The 13105-nt window shown below is 42.8% G+C and overlaps 2 protein-coding genes across 3 annotated transcripts in view; one reads left to right on the top strand and one right to left on the bottom strand.

Moving 5' to 3' along the window:
- Positions 1-9319, top strand: part of LOC109866697 (neurabin-1) — a 45091-nt gene extending 35772 nt beyond the window's left edge. The window contains exons 10-20 of one of the 2 annotated variants that reach the window (XM_020455491.2): positions 75-171; positions 265-409; positions 591-736; positions 931-1252; positions 1421-1472; positions 1557-1628; positions 1788-1983; positions 2953-2997; positions 4980-5096; positions 5956-6144; positions 7987-9319. In XM_020455491.2, coding sequence (XP_020311080.2) covers positions 75-171; positions 265-409; positions 591-736; positions 931-1252; positions 1421-1472; positions 1557-1628; positions 1788-1983; positions 2953-2997; positions 4980-5096; positions 5956-6144; positions 7987-8145 — 1540 coding nt within the window. In that variant the 3' untranslated portion in view covers positions 8146-9319. The remainder of the gene's footprint in view (positions 1-74; positions 172-264; positions 410-590; positions 737-930; positions 1253-1420; positions 1473-1556; positions 1629-1787; positions 1984-2952; positions 2998-4979; positions 5097-5955; positions 6145-7986) is intronic. The other variant, XM_020455500.2, reaches the window with a different exon arrangement.
- A 3-nt stretch (positions 9320-9322) lies between these two features.
- Positions 9323-13057, bottom strand: pdk1 (pyruvate dehydrogenase kinase, isozyme 1). The gene is made up of 11 exons (XM_020455480.2): positions 12350-13057; positions 12056-12200; positions 11775-11846; positions 11491-11675; positions 11143-11238; positions 10972-11049; positions 10761-10837; positions 10557-10655; positions 10334-10441; positions 10133-10246; positions 9323-10041 (listed from the first exon to the last, which is right to left on the bottom strand). The coding sequence occupies exons 1-11, from the start codon at positions 12459-12461 to the stop codon at positions 9901-9903; spliced, it is 1227 nt and encodes a 408-aa protein (XP_020311069.1). The 5' UTR covers positions 12462-13057; the 3' UTR covers positions 9323-9900.
- Positions 13058-13105: the final 48 nt, after the last annotated feature.

Genomic DNA, 13105 nt, shown 5'->3' with positions numbered 1-13105 from the left:
TAGTGTAGAAAGTACAATATGTTTATACGTCAGTGGAATGATTTCTGAAGTTTAATGCTCTGATTCCTTTCCAGGGAGATTGACTTTGTGAAGAAGGATGAGGAGATGAGGAAAGTTCTAGATGAGAAGGATCGATGGTACAAGGAGCAGCTTGAAAGCCTGCAGGACAGGGTAAGAGGGACATATTGGAATAAAGAGACTTCAACATTAGAACAGACCGAGTGGAGAAGAAGTTGACTGGCCATTCTGTGGTTCTCTCCTCAGATAGCGGTCCTAGAGGGCAGCGGTCCACCTGCTGACCGTGAAGAGACCCAGGCGGGTCAGGACTCTGCTGTGGAGAGGAGACGGAGCAGCCAGGAGAGTGAAGGCCCTCTCATCAACACACAGTCAGTGGACTCTCTAGCGCTAGGTAGGGCTCCAACGTACACTTGACGAACAGGATAGAAGCCACCCATTATTTACTACCACTGGAAAGCGTGACTGTCTCGGTGACTGTCTCGGTGACTGTCTCCGAACACCAGTGTGTCTGAGAATAGGGTACAGTTTGCCTTATGTTGTGTTTACTGAGCTGTATTGTCTCTCCTCCACAGATGCAGACTGGAGCGAGCTGGTTCCAGAGACTGAGCGCTTGGACACCAGTGCACACAAAGCCAAGTGCCTACTGGCCCCAAGGAGGAATCGTCCGTCTCGCAACAAACGGAAGGAGAACCTCGTCATGTCCCCTTGCCACTCACAGGTCAGCTCAGAAAGTTCTCTCATTCATTTTGAAAACAATTTCGGGGTTCAATAGTACTAGCTATTTCAAAGATTTCTTCTTCCGCAATCTCTTTCTATGGATGCATGTTCAATATCAATATTCACATGTTTCAGTTCTATCGCCGAGCCACTGTTTGTCTGCTCAATTCACTGCTGACTGTTTTTCCCCTCCAGGAGAACGAGGAGGAGGAGGAGGAGGACTCTGCCAGCAGGAAGAGGTGCATCCAGGAGAGCCTGTCCCTGCCCGGGCCCATCTGCTGTCCTAGGAACGGCCAGAGGGACGACACCCCCGAGGCTGCGGAGAGATCCAGGAGCAAGTTGAAGCTCTCCAGCAGCCCCTCCCTGCCCGCGTCCCAGAGAGATAGTGTCGAAAGCGGGGGCAATCCTTCCCTGTCCCCGCCGAAAGAAACCTCTTCGCCCTCGCCACACTCCCCCTCAGGGTTCCTTCGCAACGTCAAGAAGAGGGAGTCCAAGGGGAAGGGCAAGGAGCTCAAAGGTACCGCCATTAATCTGCTACCCAAAATATGCTGTTTACACAGTACATTTATAAAACAAGTTGTTGCTGCTACCTCCACTGACTGTCACCATATTGATATGCCTCTTACTGGCTCTCTGCTTGTGGCAGTTCATTACTTTGTAAAAAACATTTTTTACTCTGTTACAGATGAGACAAATGAGAGTTCTTCCGTCGGAAAACCCAAAAAGACGATTTTTGGGTAAGTGCCTGTAGTAAAGATTAGTTTCCAGTTTGACAGTCCTGTTAGTCCCTGCGCAATCTAAAGCTTTTGAATAACCAACAGTGGCCTTCGGAAGTCTGGTGGCAAAGGGAAGAAACATGACAAGGAGGCCATGCGAGCATCTCTGGACAGCAGGTATGTCACATGTCATGTTACCAGGCTGACTGTTTCACCACATCCTAGATACGTCACCACAGTACACTCACAGCTCTGCTAGCAGAGGACCTTTCTCCTATTAAAGGGACAATATATAACTTGGAGACTTTTATTTTTCTTTATTTTCCTAATGTCCAGGGGTTCTGCCGAGCTCCTGGAGGAATCTGGGGGAAACTTGTCCCCTTCTGAGTCCATGACCTCTATTCCCACATGTATGCCTTTCTCCTGGTTTGGGGACCGAGATAGGGATAAGGAGCCTTCGTCCACCAGCAGCAGCCTACCATACGTAGCCACTGAGACCAGCAGTGAGCAGAGCCAGGACCGCAAGAACAAAGTGAGCACACACACACACACACACACAGTGCCAACTCCATCAAAAGACAGAACGAAAAAGCTCTCATCTAGACATCTTTATCCAAGAGGTAGAGATTTTCAGTCACTTCAGAATCACCAGAAACAAACGGAAGCAGAACATATAAAGGAATGATTGCATTAGGACATTTTACTGTAATGAAAAATATAGCCGGGATTCGAATTACATTTAATTTGCTACTACTAAGTGGAATAAAAGAAGTCCTGTGTCACTGAACTGACCCCCCTCATTCATTTCCTGACCGTTTCATGGTGAGTTGGCCAGTAATAAGCCAGTGATTCATTGGTCAGTAATCCACTGTTTAAAGCAGGTTTTTGCTCTGCGTGGAAATACCACATTGTCAAGAGATGTGTAGCAGCCGGCCGGTAACGTTTATCCCAGAGCGTGACGATGACCTTGCTGTGGAGTGGCTGTTCTGTCTTCTATAGCTCCTCCCATTCAGGAAGAGAGCAGAACAGGGTTGCACTGCTGCTGCTCCTGCTGCCGCCTGTGGAACCATATGGGGGCCGTGGATGCGTCCCAAATGGCACCCTATTCCTCTATGGGCCCTGGTCAAAAGTAGTGCACTATATAGGGAACAGGGTGCCATTTGAGACGGTACCCCGTCATTAATCTGAGAGCAAGAGGAGGAGGAGGAGGATTCACTGGCATTTTCAATGGCTTAGCAACTAGATAATTATCCCCATTAAATGCATCTGCACAAATAGGCCTGAGTAATTCCCAACCAGGCTGCCTGGGGAGTAGACGGAGGCCAACAGCACAAGGGCTGTGGGGAGTGGGCGATGTGTGCCACAAACAGGGCCTCCCCTGGTTCCTCTGGCTGGAATTCTACTCTGTGTGGTCCCGTGGCAGCTAGAGGTGGGTGTCAACCCCAGTGTACAGTATGGAGAACGACATGACAATCTCTCCAACCGTTCTTCTTTTAAACAGACAAATCTCTCCTGGTCCTCTTTATTCAGTCGCTCGTTAGATTTGGTACAGTATGATTTCCTTTTTACAACCCCAGTCTTAGAGCTGGTAGATTAGAACTAACCAGTCATCTAGTTTAGTGTTGTGATAGTTCATTTCACATCTAGATTGTACTAATAACCCAACATTGATTTGTGGTGTTGTAGTGGAATTGGGTTTTGTGGTAGTGTGTCAAGCACTTACAGTGCCCTCAGAAAGTATTCACACCCCTTGACTTTTCCCCTCGTTTTGTTGTGTTACAGCCTGGATTTAAAATGGATTTACATTTAGATGTACACAATACACCAGAATGTCAAAGTGGAATTATGTTTTTCCAAATGTTTACAAAAGATGTCTTGAGTCAATAAGTATTCAACCCCTTTGTTATGACAAGCCTAAATAGGTTCCGGAGTAAAAATGTGCTTAACAAGTCACAGAGTAAGTTGCATGGACTTAGTCTGTGTGCAATAAGTGTTTAACATGATTTTGGAATGTCTACCTCCATCTCTATACCTCACACATACAATTATCTCTAAGGCACTTCAGTCAAACAGTGAATTTCAAACACAGATTCAACCATGAGGCCAATGGTGACTTTAAAACAGTTACAGAGTTTAATGGCTGGGATAGGAGAGAACTGAGGATAGATCCACAACATTGTAGTTACTCCACGATATTAACCTAATTGACAGAGTGAAAAGAAGGAAGCCTGTACAGAATAAAAAATATTCCAAAACATGCATCCTGTTTGCAACAACATCACTAAAGTAATACTGCAAAAAATGTGGCAAAGCAATTCACTTTTTGTCCTCAATACAAAGTGTTATGTTTGGGGTAAATCCAATACAACACATTACTGAGTACAACTATCCATATTTTCAAGCATAATGGTGGCCTCATCATGTTATGGGTTTGCTTGTGATCGTTAAGGACTGGGGAGTTTTTCAGGATAAAAATAAATGGAATGGTGCTAAGCATAGGTAAAATCATAGAGGAAAATCTGGTTCATTCTGCTTTCCATCAGACACTGGGAGATGAATTCATCTTTCAGCAGGACAATAACCTAAAACACAAGGTCATATCTACGCTGGAGTTGCTTACCAAGAAGACTGTGAATGTACCTGAGTGTCCTAGTTAAGTAGATTTTCTTCTACTTACATCTAAGGCAAGACCTGAAAATGGTTGTCTAGCAATGATCAGCAACCAATTTGACAGAGCTTGAAGAAATGGGCAAATGTTGCACAATCCGGGTGTGGAAAGCTCTTAGATACTTACGCAGAATGACTCACAGCTGTAATCGATGCCAAAGGTGCTTCTACAAAGTATTGACTCAGGGGTGTGAATACTTATGTAAATGAGATATTTCTGCATTTAATTTTCAATAAATGTGCAAATATTTTTTTTATGGGGTATTGTCTAAGATGAGTGAGAAAATGTTGAATTTGAATTCAGGCTGTGACACAATGTGTGAATACTTTCTGAAGGCACTGTAAATCTAACTTCACTTTTATGCTCCCTCGCCGTACCTTTCATATCACACATGATATGATGAATATTATCAGTTCGGAATTCATCACAAATGATTGAAAAACGTACTCTTGATACAGTACCACAAAGGTTTTTTCGAGTGCTGCTGTTAGTGCTGTACCAATAGAAATTGTGTGTCATCATTGTCGTTTTGTCATGATAGCAATTCTGTCGAGTTATGTTTGCCTTGAGCTCAGTTGGTAATCCAGTTTGATTTATGAATGTGAAATCATTGACCTGATATCTTCTTCTTCCCGTCTGTTATGATGCAGATGCATTTTGACACAGTATTCCCAGTGTTGATATCACCATAGACCAAATCATGTCAATGATAATCCCTATTTAATTCTCAACCTCAATTTCCACGTTTGCTGATCGTCTTCCTCCCTAGAGCTTTAGGCCACTGAACTGTTGTTTACCCACCCATGTGTTTGTCTAGTTAATGCATTCTTCCTTGTTTCCTCCTTGTTCCACTGCTCTAGAGTTTGTCAGTCATAGATGATTCGAACCTTGGCAGCCCCAGTTCAGACATCTCAGGCTTAGTTGCAGAGCCCAATCTGCCTGGGCGCTCACATACTTTAGTCTTCTCGTCCAATGAGGTGAGTGCTCTCTCTCTTTGTTCCACAAACCCCTGTGTGGGATGGTGCTGCTCTCAGATTTCTCTGAAAGGGGACAGTCTCAAGCATGCTTTTTGAGTTTACCCCCCTGCGGCTGTGATGATGGAGTCGTGAATGACCACCGGAGAAGGAAGTTGCATGTGTGTGCTGAAGTTGTCTGTGTGGTGTTAAAACAAGTGTCTTTAGCTTTGGGTCCTTGTTGTGCTACTACCAGCTGAACTAGCAGTAGAGGCTACTTAGTTACTCCAGTGGTCTTCCGTTTTTCTCATCGACCTTAGAACAGGGATCATCAACTAGAGACAGCCACAAGCCTTTTTTTTTTTTACTTGAGCGGTGGGGCGGAACATAATTACAAATCATTTGTAGAAGCCCAAACAGAAATCACATTTGACTAAAACATGAATAATTTCAAACCTTGCTTACATTTGTATATGATTACGTGTATTGCTAATATGCGTGGAGATACTTGGGAACAGATTTCCCAAATTAAAATCCCTTGGAGCTGATTTCCTGGTGTTTTTACAGTCTTTTATGTCCAACAATGATCATTTAAAATTCACAACAACAACAAAAGATATGTTTGGGTGCCAAATTCTGGCCTGTTCCACTTAACAGAGTTGTGATAAACTCTGAATGGACCATTGGACACAGCTTTTTTTTATTTTATGTGATTTCAGTCACTGGATGTGCAATGCATGTACCAAATGCTTTGCACTGTGCCGTAGAGTTTTGATATTGTGCTTAAAACATGAATTTGCTATTTTATCCATTATACTGTGCTGTAGGTGAGTTTTTTTCGTTAGTTTTCTTGGGATGTCATGTGTTTCTTGGCGTTCCGTAGGACCTGGATGACGAGCCAGTGCCCACGGGAAAGGAATATCAATGGCAGAACCGCCCTGTCTCCGAGTGGACCAATCAGCAAGTCTGTCACTGGTTGATGGGAATGAACATGGACCAATACACGCCCGAGTTCACCGCCAAGGGTGTGGATGGCCATCAGCTCATGCACCTGGACAGTGACAAGTTGAAGGTACGAGGGCATCACAAGCAACAAGACCACAGTTCAGAACTCATATGTAGGCCACACAGTTTCAGTCAGAAGGAAGAAAGTACTATTGAAGTGATTTTGCATATCATCCAAATGCAAGCGCTTCCATTTACAGCAGCGGTATTGTCCGAAGTGTATATACAGTGCCTTGCGAAAGTATTCGGCCCCCTTGAACTTTGCGACCTTTTGCCACATTTCAGGCTTCAAACATAAAGATATAAAACTGTATTTTTTGGTGAAGAATCAACAACAAGTGGGACAAAATCATGAAGTAGAACGACATTTATTGGATATTTCAAACTTTTTTAACAAATCAAAAACTGAAAAATTGGGCGTGCAAAATTATTCAGCCCCTTTACTTTCAGTGCAGCAAACTCTCACCAGAAGTTCAGTGAGGATCTCTGAATGATCCAATGTTGACCTAAATGACTAATGATGATAAATACAATCCACCTGTGTGTAATCAAGTCTCCGTATAAATGCACCTGCACTGTGATAGTCTCAGAGGTCCGTTAAAAGCGCAGAGAGCATCATGAAGAACAAGGAACACACCAGGCAGGTCCGAGATACTGTTGTGAAGAAGTTTAAAGCCGGATTTGGATACAAAAAGATTTCCCAAGCTTTAAACATCCCAAGGAGCACTGTGCAAGCGATAATATTGAAATGGAAGGAGTATCAGACCACTGCAAATCTACCAAGACCTGGCCGTCCCTCTAAACTTTCAGCTCATACAAGGAGAAGATTGATCAGAGATGCAGCCAAGAGGCCCATGATCACTCTGGATGAACTGCAGAGATCTACAGCTGAGGTGGGAGACTCTGTCCATAGGACAACAATCAGTCATATATTGCACAAATCTGGCCTTTATGGAAGAGTGGCAAGAAGAAAGCCATTTCTTAAAGATATCCATAAAAAGTGTCGTTTAAAGTTTGCCACAAGCCACCTGGGAAACACACCAAACATGTGGAAGAAGGTGCTCTGGTCAGATGAACCCAAAATTGAACTTTTTGGCAAAAATGCAAAACGTTATGTTTGGCGTAAAAGCAACACAGCTCATCACCCTGAACACATCATCCCCACTGTCAAACATGGTGGTGGCAGCATCATGGTTTGGGCCTGCTTGTCTTCAGCAGGGACAGGGAAGATGGGTAAAATTGATGGGAAGATGGATGGAGCCAAATACAGGACCATTCTGGAAGAAAACCTGATGGAGTCTGCAAAAGACCTGAGACTGGGACTGAGATTTGTCTTCCAACAAGACAATGATCCAAAACATAAAGCAAAATCTACAATGGAATGGTTCAAAAATAAACATATCCAGGTGTTAGAATGGCCAAGTCAAAGTCCAGACCTGAATCCAATCGAGAATCTGTGGAAAGAACTGAAAACTGCTGTTCACAAATGCTTTCCATCCAACCTCACTGAGCTCGAGCTGTTTTGCAAGGAGGAATGGGAAAAAATTTCAGTCTCTCGATGTGCAAAACTGATAGCGACATACCCCAAGCGACTTACAGCTGTAATCGCAGCAAAAGGTGGCGCTACAAAGTATTAACTTAAGGGAGCTGAATAATTTTGCACGCCCAATTTTTCAGTTTTTGATTTGTTAAAAAAGTTTGAAATATCCAATAAATGTCGTTCCACTTCATGATTGTGTCCCACTTGTTGTTGGTTCTTCACAAAAAAAACAGTTTTATATCTTTATGTTTGAAGCCTGAAATGTGGCAAAAGGTCGCAAAGTTCAAGGGGGCCGAATACTTTCGCACGGCACTGTACATTTCATAGAGGTGTGTTCTAAAATGTGACCAGTGATGTTTGTCCCCTCAGGCTCTAGGTGTGTCCAGCCAAAGTGACCGGGCCACCATCAAGAAGAAGCTGAAGGACATGAGGAAGGCCCAGGAGAAGATGGAGAAACAGAGGGAGAAAAGGGAGAAGGAATCACGGCGCAGCGGGAGACTGCCTCCCAACACTGACTCTGTCTGCTGAAATGCCCCAGAGGTGACCCACTCTCTCTCTCTCTCTCTGAACATAACCCAACACATTCTCCCTCAAGTGAGGCAGGACATTCAACGACCCTTGTATCTGTTGTTTCACATATAGGTCTACGTAAGTGCCATCCACCTCAGTTCACTGCAGTTACTAAGAGAGCACTAAAGCAGTCACTCATCATGTGAGTTTATAATGACCAGTAACAATAATGTTAGCACACCAGTGTTGATTTACCATGCCAATTGGAAGAATCATCTGAAAATAGCCCGATTTGTCGTTGGCTATTGATACTTTTCCTAGTTTCCTAGTTTTGGGTTATTCACAAGAACACACGAGCTGGCTGTGCTTTATAATCAAATCAAACACGCTGACAGTCCTGTCGCCAGCAGGTATCTGTGTCACATCATTGTGGTAGATTGGGGGGGGGGGGGGGAGTGATACTGTAATGACAAGTGTTGGGGACATGACCAAAGGCAAAACCCAACATGTTTTTTTTTAACCTTTTATAAAGCTATAGAAGCAGTCATTTTATCCCTTTTTGAGTTTCCAGATATGTAGTTGCAGGATTTGTGTACATTTACCCATACAAGTGGAATGAGTTCAGTACTACTTTTTACATGTTTTATAGTGTATTTTTGCTAGTGTAACTTTCCTGTAGCCATGTACAGATATTTTGTTGCAGGAACTTTGTACAGTTGAGATAAAAGTACTATACAATCTTTTAAGCTTAAAAGGGTGACAAGGTTTTAGGTGTATAAATTAACGTTTCTACATATCAATTAACTGCATAACTTTTTTTAAATCAAATTAAAGGTTCATCATTTTATAATACTTTTTCTACTAAGTAGAATAGCCACTAGGATGAAAACATATTTGCTAAAGGCAAAAGAATCATGTAACGACAACGTAAATGCTGTTTATATATATATAACCTGTTCCCAACTGTGCCTGTTTTGAGAACGGATGTACTACTCCGTGGTCCTGAAATGGTACCAAGACATGCAATATTATTCTACAGTGCATGCACTCCTTGCTGACAGGGTGTGGGGTCCATGAGAACACGAGGTGTGTGTGCCTATGACAGTAAATCTATTGAATAGCTTGCTGTCTTGTCAACATGAATGATGGGTGCATGTTAAGCAGCATAAAATAAACAAATTCTCACATCAGATTCTTCTGTGGGTGTATTTTGTGCTTTATTGGAAGGTCTAATGGTTTCCGATATCATGAGATGGAAGTTCCACTATAAGGTCAGTAACACTTGACAGATAACACATATCGGTTAGAACAAGTACTATATATTTATTTCTCTGATGTATCACTGGAGGACAAAGAACATGTACTTCTATACTGTCGAGATGATAAAATAATATTCCTTCAGCGATAGCAGAGGACATGGAAAAAGACCTCGTAACTGCACAACTTTAACAAACATCTTCAGCCAGTGGAGAACACTCAGTATAAATAACAATCAACATTCACACTTTTTCCCCCTTTCAGCAAAATGCTAGAAACCAAGCAATCCTTTCACATAATAAACATGTCAGTTTTGAAAAAGCAACACTCCCAGAAACACAAATGTCTGGCACTAGAACTTCGCCAGTTATGTATCCATACAACCAGTAAAGGTGCAAAGGGTTTTGACCTATTGCTTCCCACAGTGGAACAGCTATAGCGTCACTCACACAAAGCAATTCATGTACAGGAAGTCATCTAGCAAATGACACTAGTCTAACCAGGAGGCATCTAGGCCTAAAAACTACGGAACGTTGTCATGTCCTTGGGCTCCTTGCTTGGAACACACCAGTCGTCTGCCTCGTGCATGGTCTTGTAGTGCTTCCAGACTGACTTGTTGTAAACAGGAAGCCTCTCGATGGACTCCGTGGACAATGCCTGCACACAATTGTAGAAATGAGTTTAAGTTACTCTGAAAAATATCAGCACTTGTATACAATGCTTTTAACGTCTCGTTTTTGTGACTTACCCGGATATATATCACAGCATCGGTGCCATAGCCCTCCAGAGAGTACAGCTTCAAATCACCTTGGAAGTATCTGGCATATAATCGAGAGATGGGCAGGCCGTACCCATATCCAGCCTACAACAGAACAGATAAGAGAATGCTTACAATACTGTAATGAATATTAATACTATGAGCTCCTTGTTATAAAGTGGAAAGTCTCACCAGAGGGCTGCGTTGGCCGTCCATGCTGGGCGGGGGGGCGGTGGAGTAGGTGTAGGTGAACAGCCTCTCAATCTTCCTCAGAGGGACCCCTCCTCCGCGATCACTCACCTGGAAGAGTAAATAGCATCGACTAGAGATGCACTGATAAGCCTGATATGATATGGCGTCTTTCTAGCCATATAAGAGAGGACAAATGAGAAGCAGCACTGCAGAGTAGTTGTACCTTGACTGTCAGGTCTTCACTCCCCAGGGCCACCTGGGCATGTACAGGAGGATAGTCCATAGAGTCGCCATACAACTCCATGGTGGCTCTCATGGCATTCTGGAGAGATCGAATCCACATTTTAAGGTTACATTTTTTTTCTCAGAATTTTAAAAACGGAAGCTCATAAGTCATGAATTTTGAAGTTTAAAAAATAAGGCATACCTTGAAAAGTTCAAATACCATGTGGTAGAGATGGGATGGCACATACACTACAGTCACTGGCTTTCCATCATCTTTCACTGTAGGGACAATTGGAAAATGTAGGAACTGTCATGCAATAATTTCAGAAAATACATGTAAATGCAGTCTAATATCATAAAAATGTCCACCAAGTTTATTATGTACAAGTCAGGAATGAAAACCAAACATTTACCATTGAATTGTTCCAGTACCAACTCAGGAGAGTTCATGTAATACCGATCACAAAGGTTTCTTGCATTTTCATACGCATCTGGGGTAAAGGCAAAGCAGTTAGGAAAGTAATACTAAATTGTTGCCATCAATTTAGGCCTATTTCAGTTGTTTAAAATTGTGCAGCACTTACCCCTAACTACTTCAGTAACACTGCAGTGCGGATCAATACTGCCAATCTGTTTAGGATGCGCTGGGTTTACCCTCACCTTCCCACCAAAGAGCAGGGCTAAAATAGAAGACGTGCAAAACCGTCACCACTAACATTTAACAGATGTTTATATAACGAATTTGACAGCTCTGCGCCCGTTATTTGTCAATTTCTTTCAGATATTCTGGTCGTATGATGTAAGCTATTTTTCGCCTTAAAACAGAATGTCTTTAAACTGCCAGAAACAGTTTCCATTTCAAATGTTCCTCTTCCGAGCAATGCTGTAGCTTTTGATGTCAGTGTGGGTGCTATAACAGGTGACATGCTCACTGTGCTGGTTAAGCAGCATCCTGATGGATATTCTGCTCATGTAGAAGCGATCCAGGAAATACTGAACGTTCTGGCTGACGATGGGGTCTGTGCCATAGGTCTCCTTGTACTCCACAACCCCCTGGGCCATTGTCGGGATGACGTCATTGTGACGGTTTCGGATCTTTATAACAGCATCAGTGAAACTGTGAAGACAGACCCCAAAAGGAATTATGATCCACAATGGGCCCCGTTTATATCAGTGATATGTCAGCATGAATAACGAAACAGGATTATAATCTTACTCATATGTTACTTTCTCATCATCGGCATCTTTCTCCTTGAACTCAATAATGTCTTGAAGACTTTGCATGTACCTAAAAAAAGAGAAAATGACCCAATACATTGGTTAAGCTATTCATAGGCCTGATGAAAATGCATAACAGGAGAAGATGGGAATCAGCCTGGTGGAATTGATTTCTGCATTCACCATCCTGCTTTACTGAAGTGAAATGCAATGGAATGGTAAAAGCAGCATTCAGGCTGGTTCCACAAGGCTAGATGGGGGTCCGTTGACAGTACTCACCAACTCTGTACCAACCGGACTGATGGAGTCTTTAGCAGGTTATCAGGTAACAAGTTGATCTCCTTCATTATGTTTGCCAACCTCACAGGTAGCTCCTGTCTGAGGAATGCAAACGATGTTTTCTCGCATGCATTTTCACCAGACCCTGAATGTGGAACAGAACAAACATGACTGTTGGTTAGTTCGATGAAAGATATGAAACAGGTGAAGCAGCCATATAAAGCCTATGTGCCACATATCTCAATAAAGCTAGTCAACAGTTAGCTAAAGACATTGAAAATCAAGTACACTTACCGAAGTCCAAGAACTGTTTCATTGAGAGGGGAGAAGGGGAGAACCTGGAGTAGTAATCAATATGCTTTCCCATTGAAGCGGCGTTACTCATCAAGGCCCGTAGAATCCTCATTTTGATCGACTTAGCTCACAGTTGATAAACGGGCGTGGATAGAAATGATTCAGTTGACCGTGTTGAACAGCTGATTGCCCATGGCATTGTTGACATCTGATGAACGCAGCGAGATATGTAGCTAAGCTAGCTACGTTACTAGCTAGCTTTTAACAGTAGCTTTTGTGAAGTTCGTTTGCAGCCATCACGATCCACAAGTAAACAATTAGGCTAGGTAACGGTTACAGTTTACAGTAAATGACAAAAGCTCAGTGGAGATAGCTAGCTTATTTAGCTAGCTAACGTTAGTACTCCAGCATGTCATTCATTCAAGTCGACTGGAACTGTTCGCAAACGTTCCTAGAAAATGAGCTATTTACATAATCTTAAAACATGTATTTATACGTATTAGTTTAGCGTATTATAACGTTACTTTCTACATTGAACAACCCATATATCGCTTCAAGAATCATGCATTGGTTCTGTTGTGCTAGCTAACTTCCAGCAGCATGCTAGCAATCAAAATAAACACGAACGCGCTTCATCTTCTTCTTCGGTGGGGTTTTGTCGGTGGTTGGCATCCAACGTTATGGTGTATTACCGCCACCTACTGTACTAGAGTTTGGTCCATGAGACAGGGAAAAACGAAATCCTACCTGCCAGCC

Source organism: Oncorhynchus kisutch, linkage group LG2 (assembly GCF_002021735.2).
Source record: "Oncorhynchus kisutch isolate 150728-3 linkage group LG2, Okis_V2, whole genome shotgun sequence".
In the NCBI taxonomy this organism is placed as follows: domain Eukaryota; kingdom Metazoa; phylum Chordata; class Actinopteri; order Salmoniformes; family Salmonidae; genus Oncorhynchus; species Oncorhynchus kisutch.
The sequence above is the reverse complement of the archived record's forward strand: the minus strand, read 5'-3'. Positions and strand labels throughout refer to the sequence as shown.

Bases quoted from the DNA above. Each gene is read 5' to 3' on its own strand.
- pdk1 (XM_020455480.2), bottom strand. From the start codon at position 12,461: ATGAGGATTCTACGGGCCTTGATGAGTAACGCCGCTTCAATGGGAAAG. The intron at 11,847-12,055 runs GTGAGTACTGTC...CTCTTTTTTTAG, and splicing joins GTCCGGTTGGTACAGAGTTG to GTACATGCAAAGTCTTCAAG. The intron at 10,656-10,760 runs GTATGCCTTATT...CGATCTCTCCAG, and splicing joins TGGTATTTGAACTTTTCAAG to AATGCCATGAGAGCCACCAT.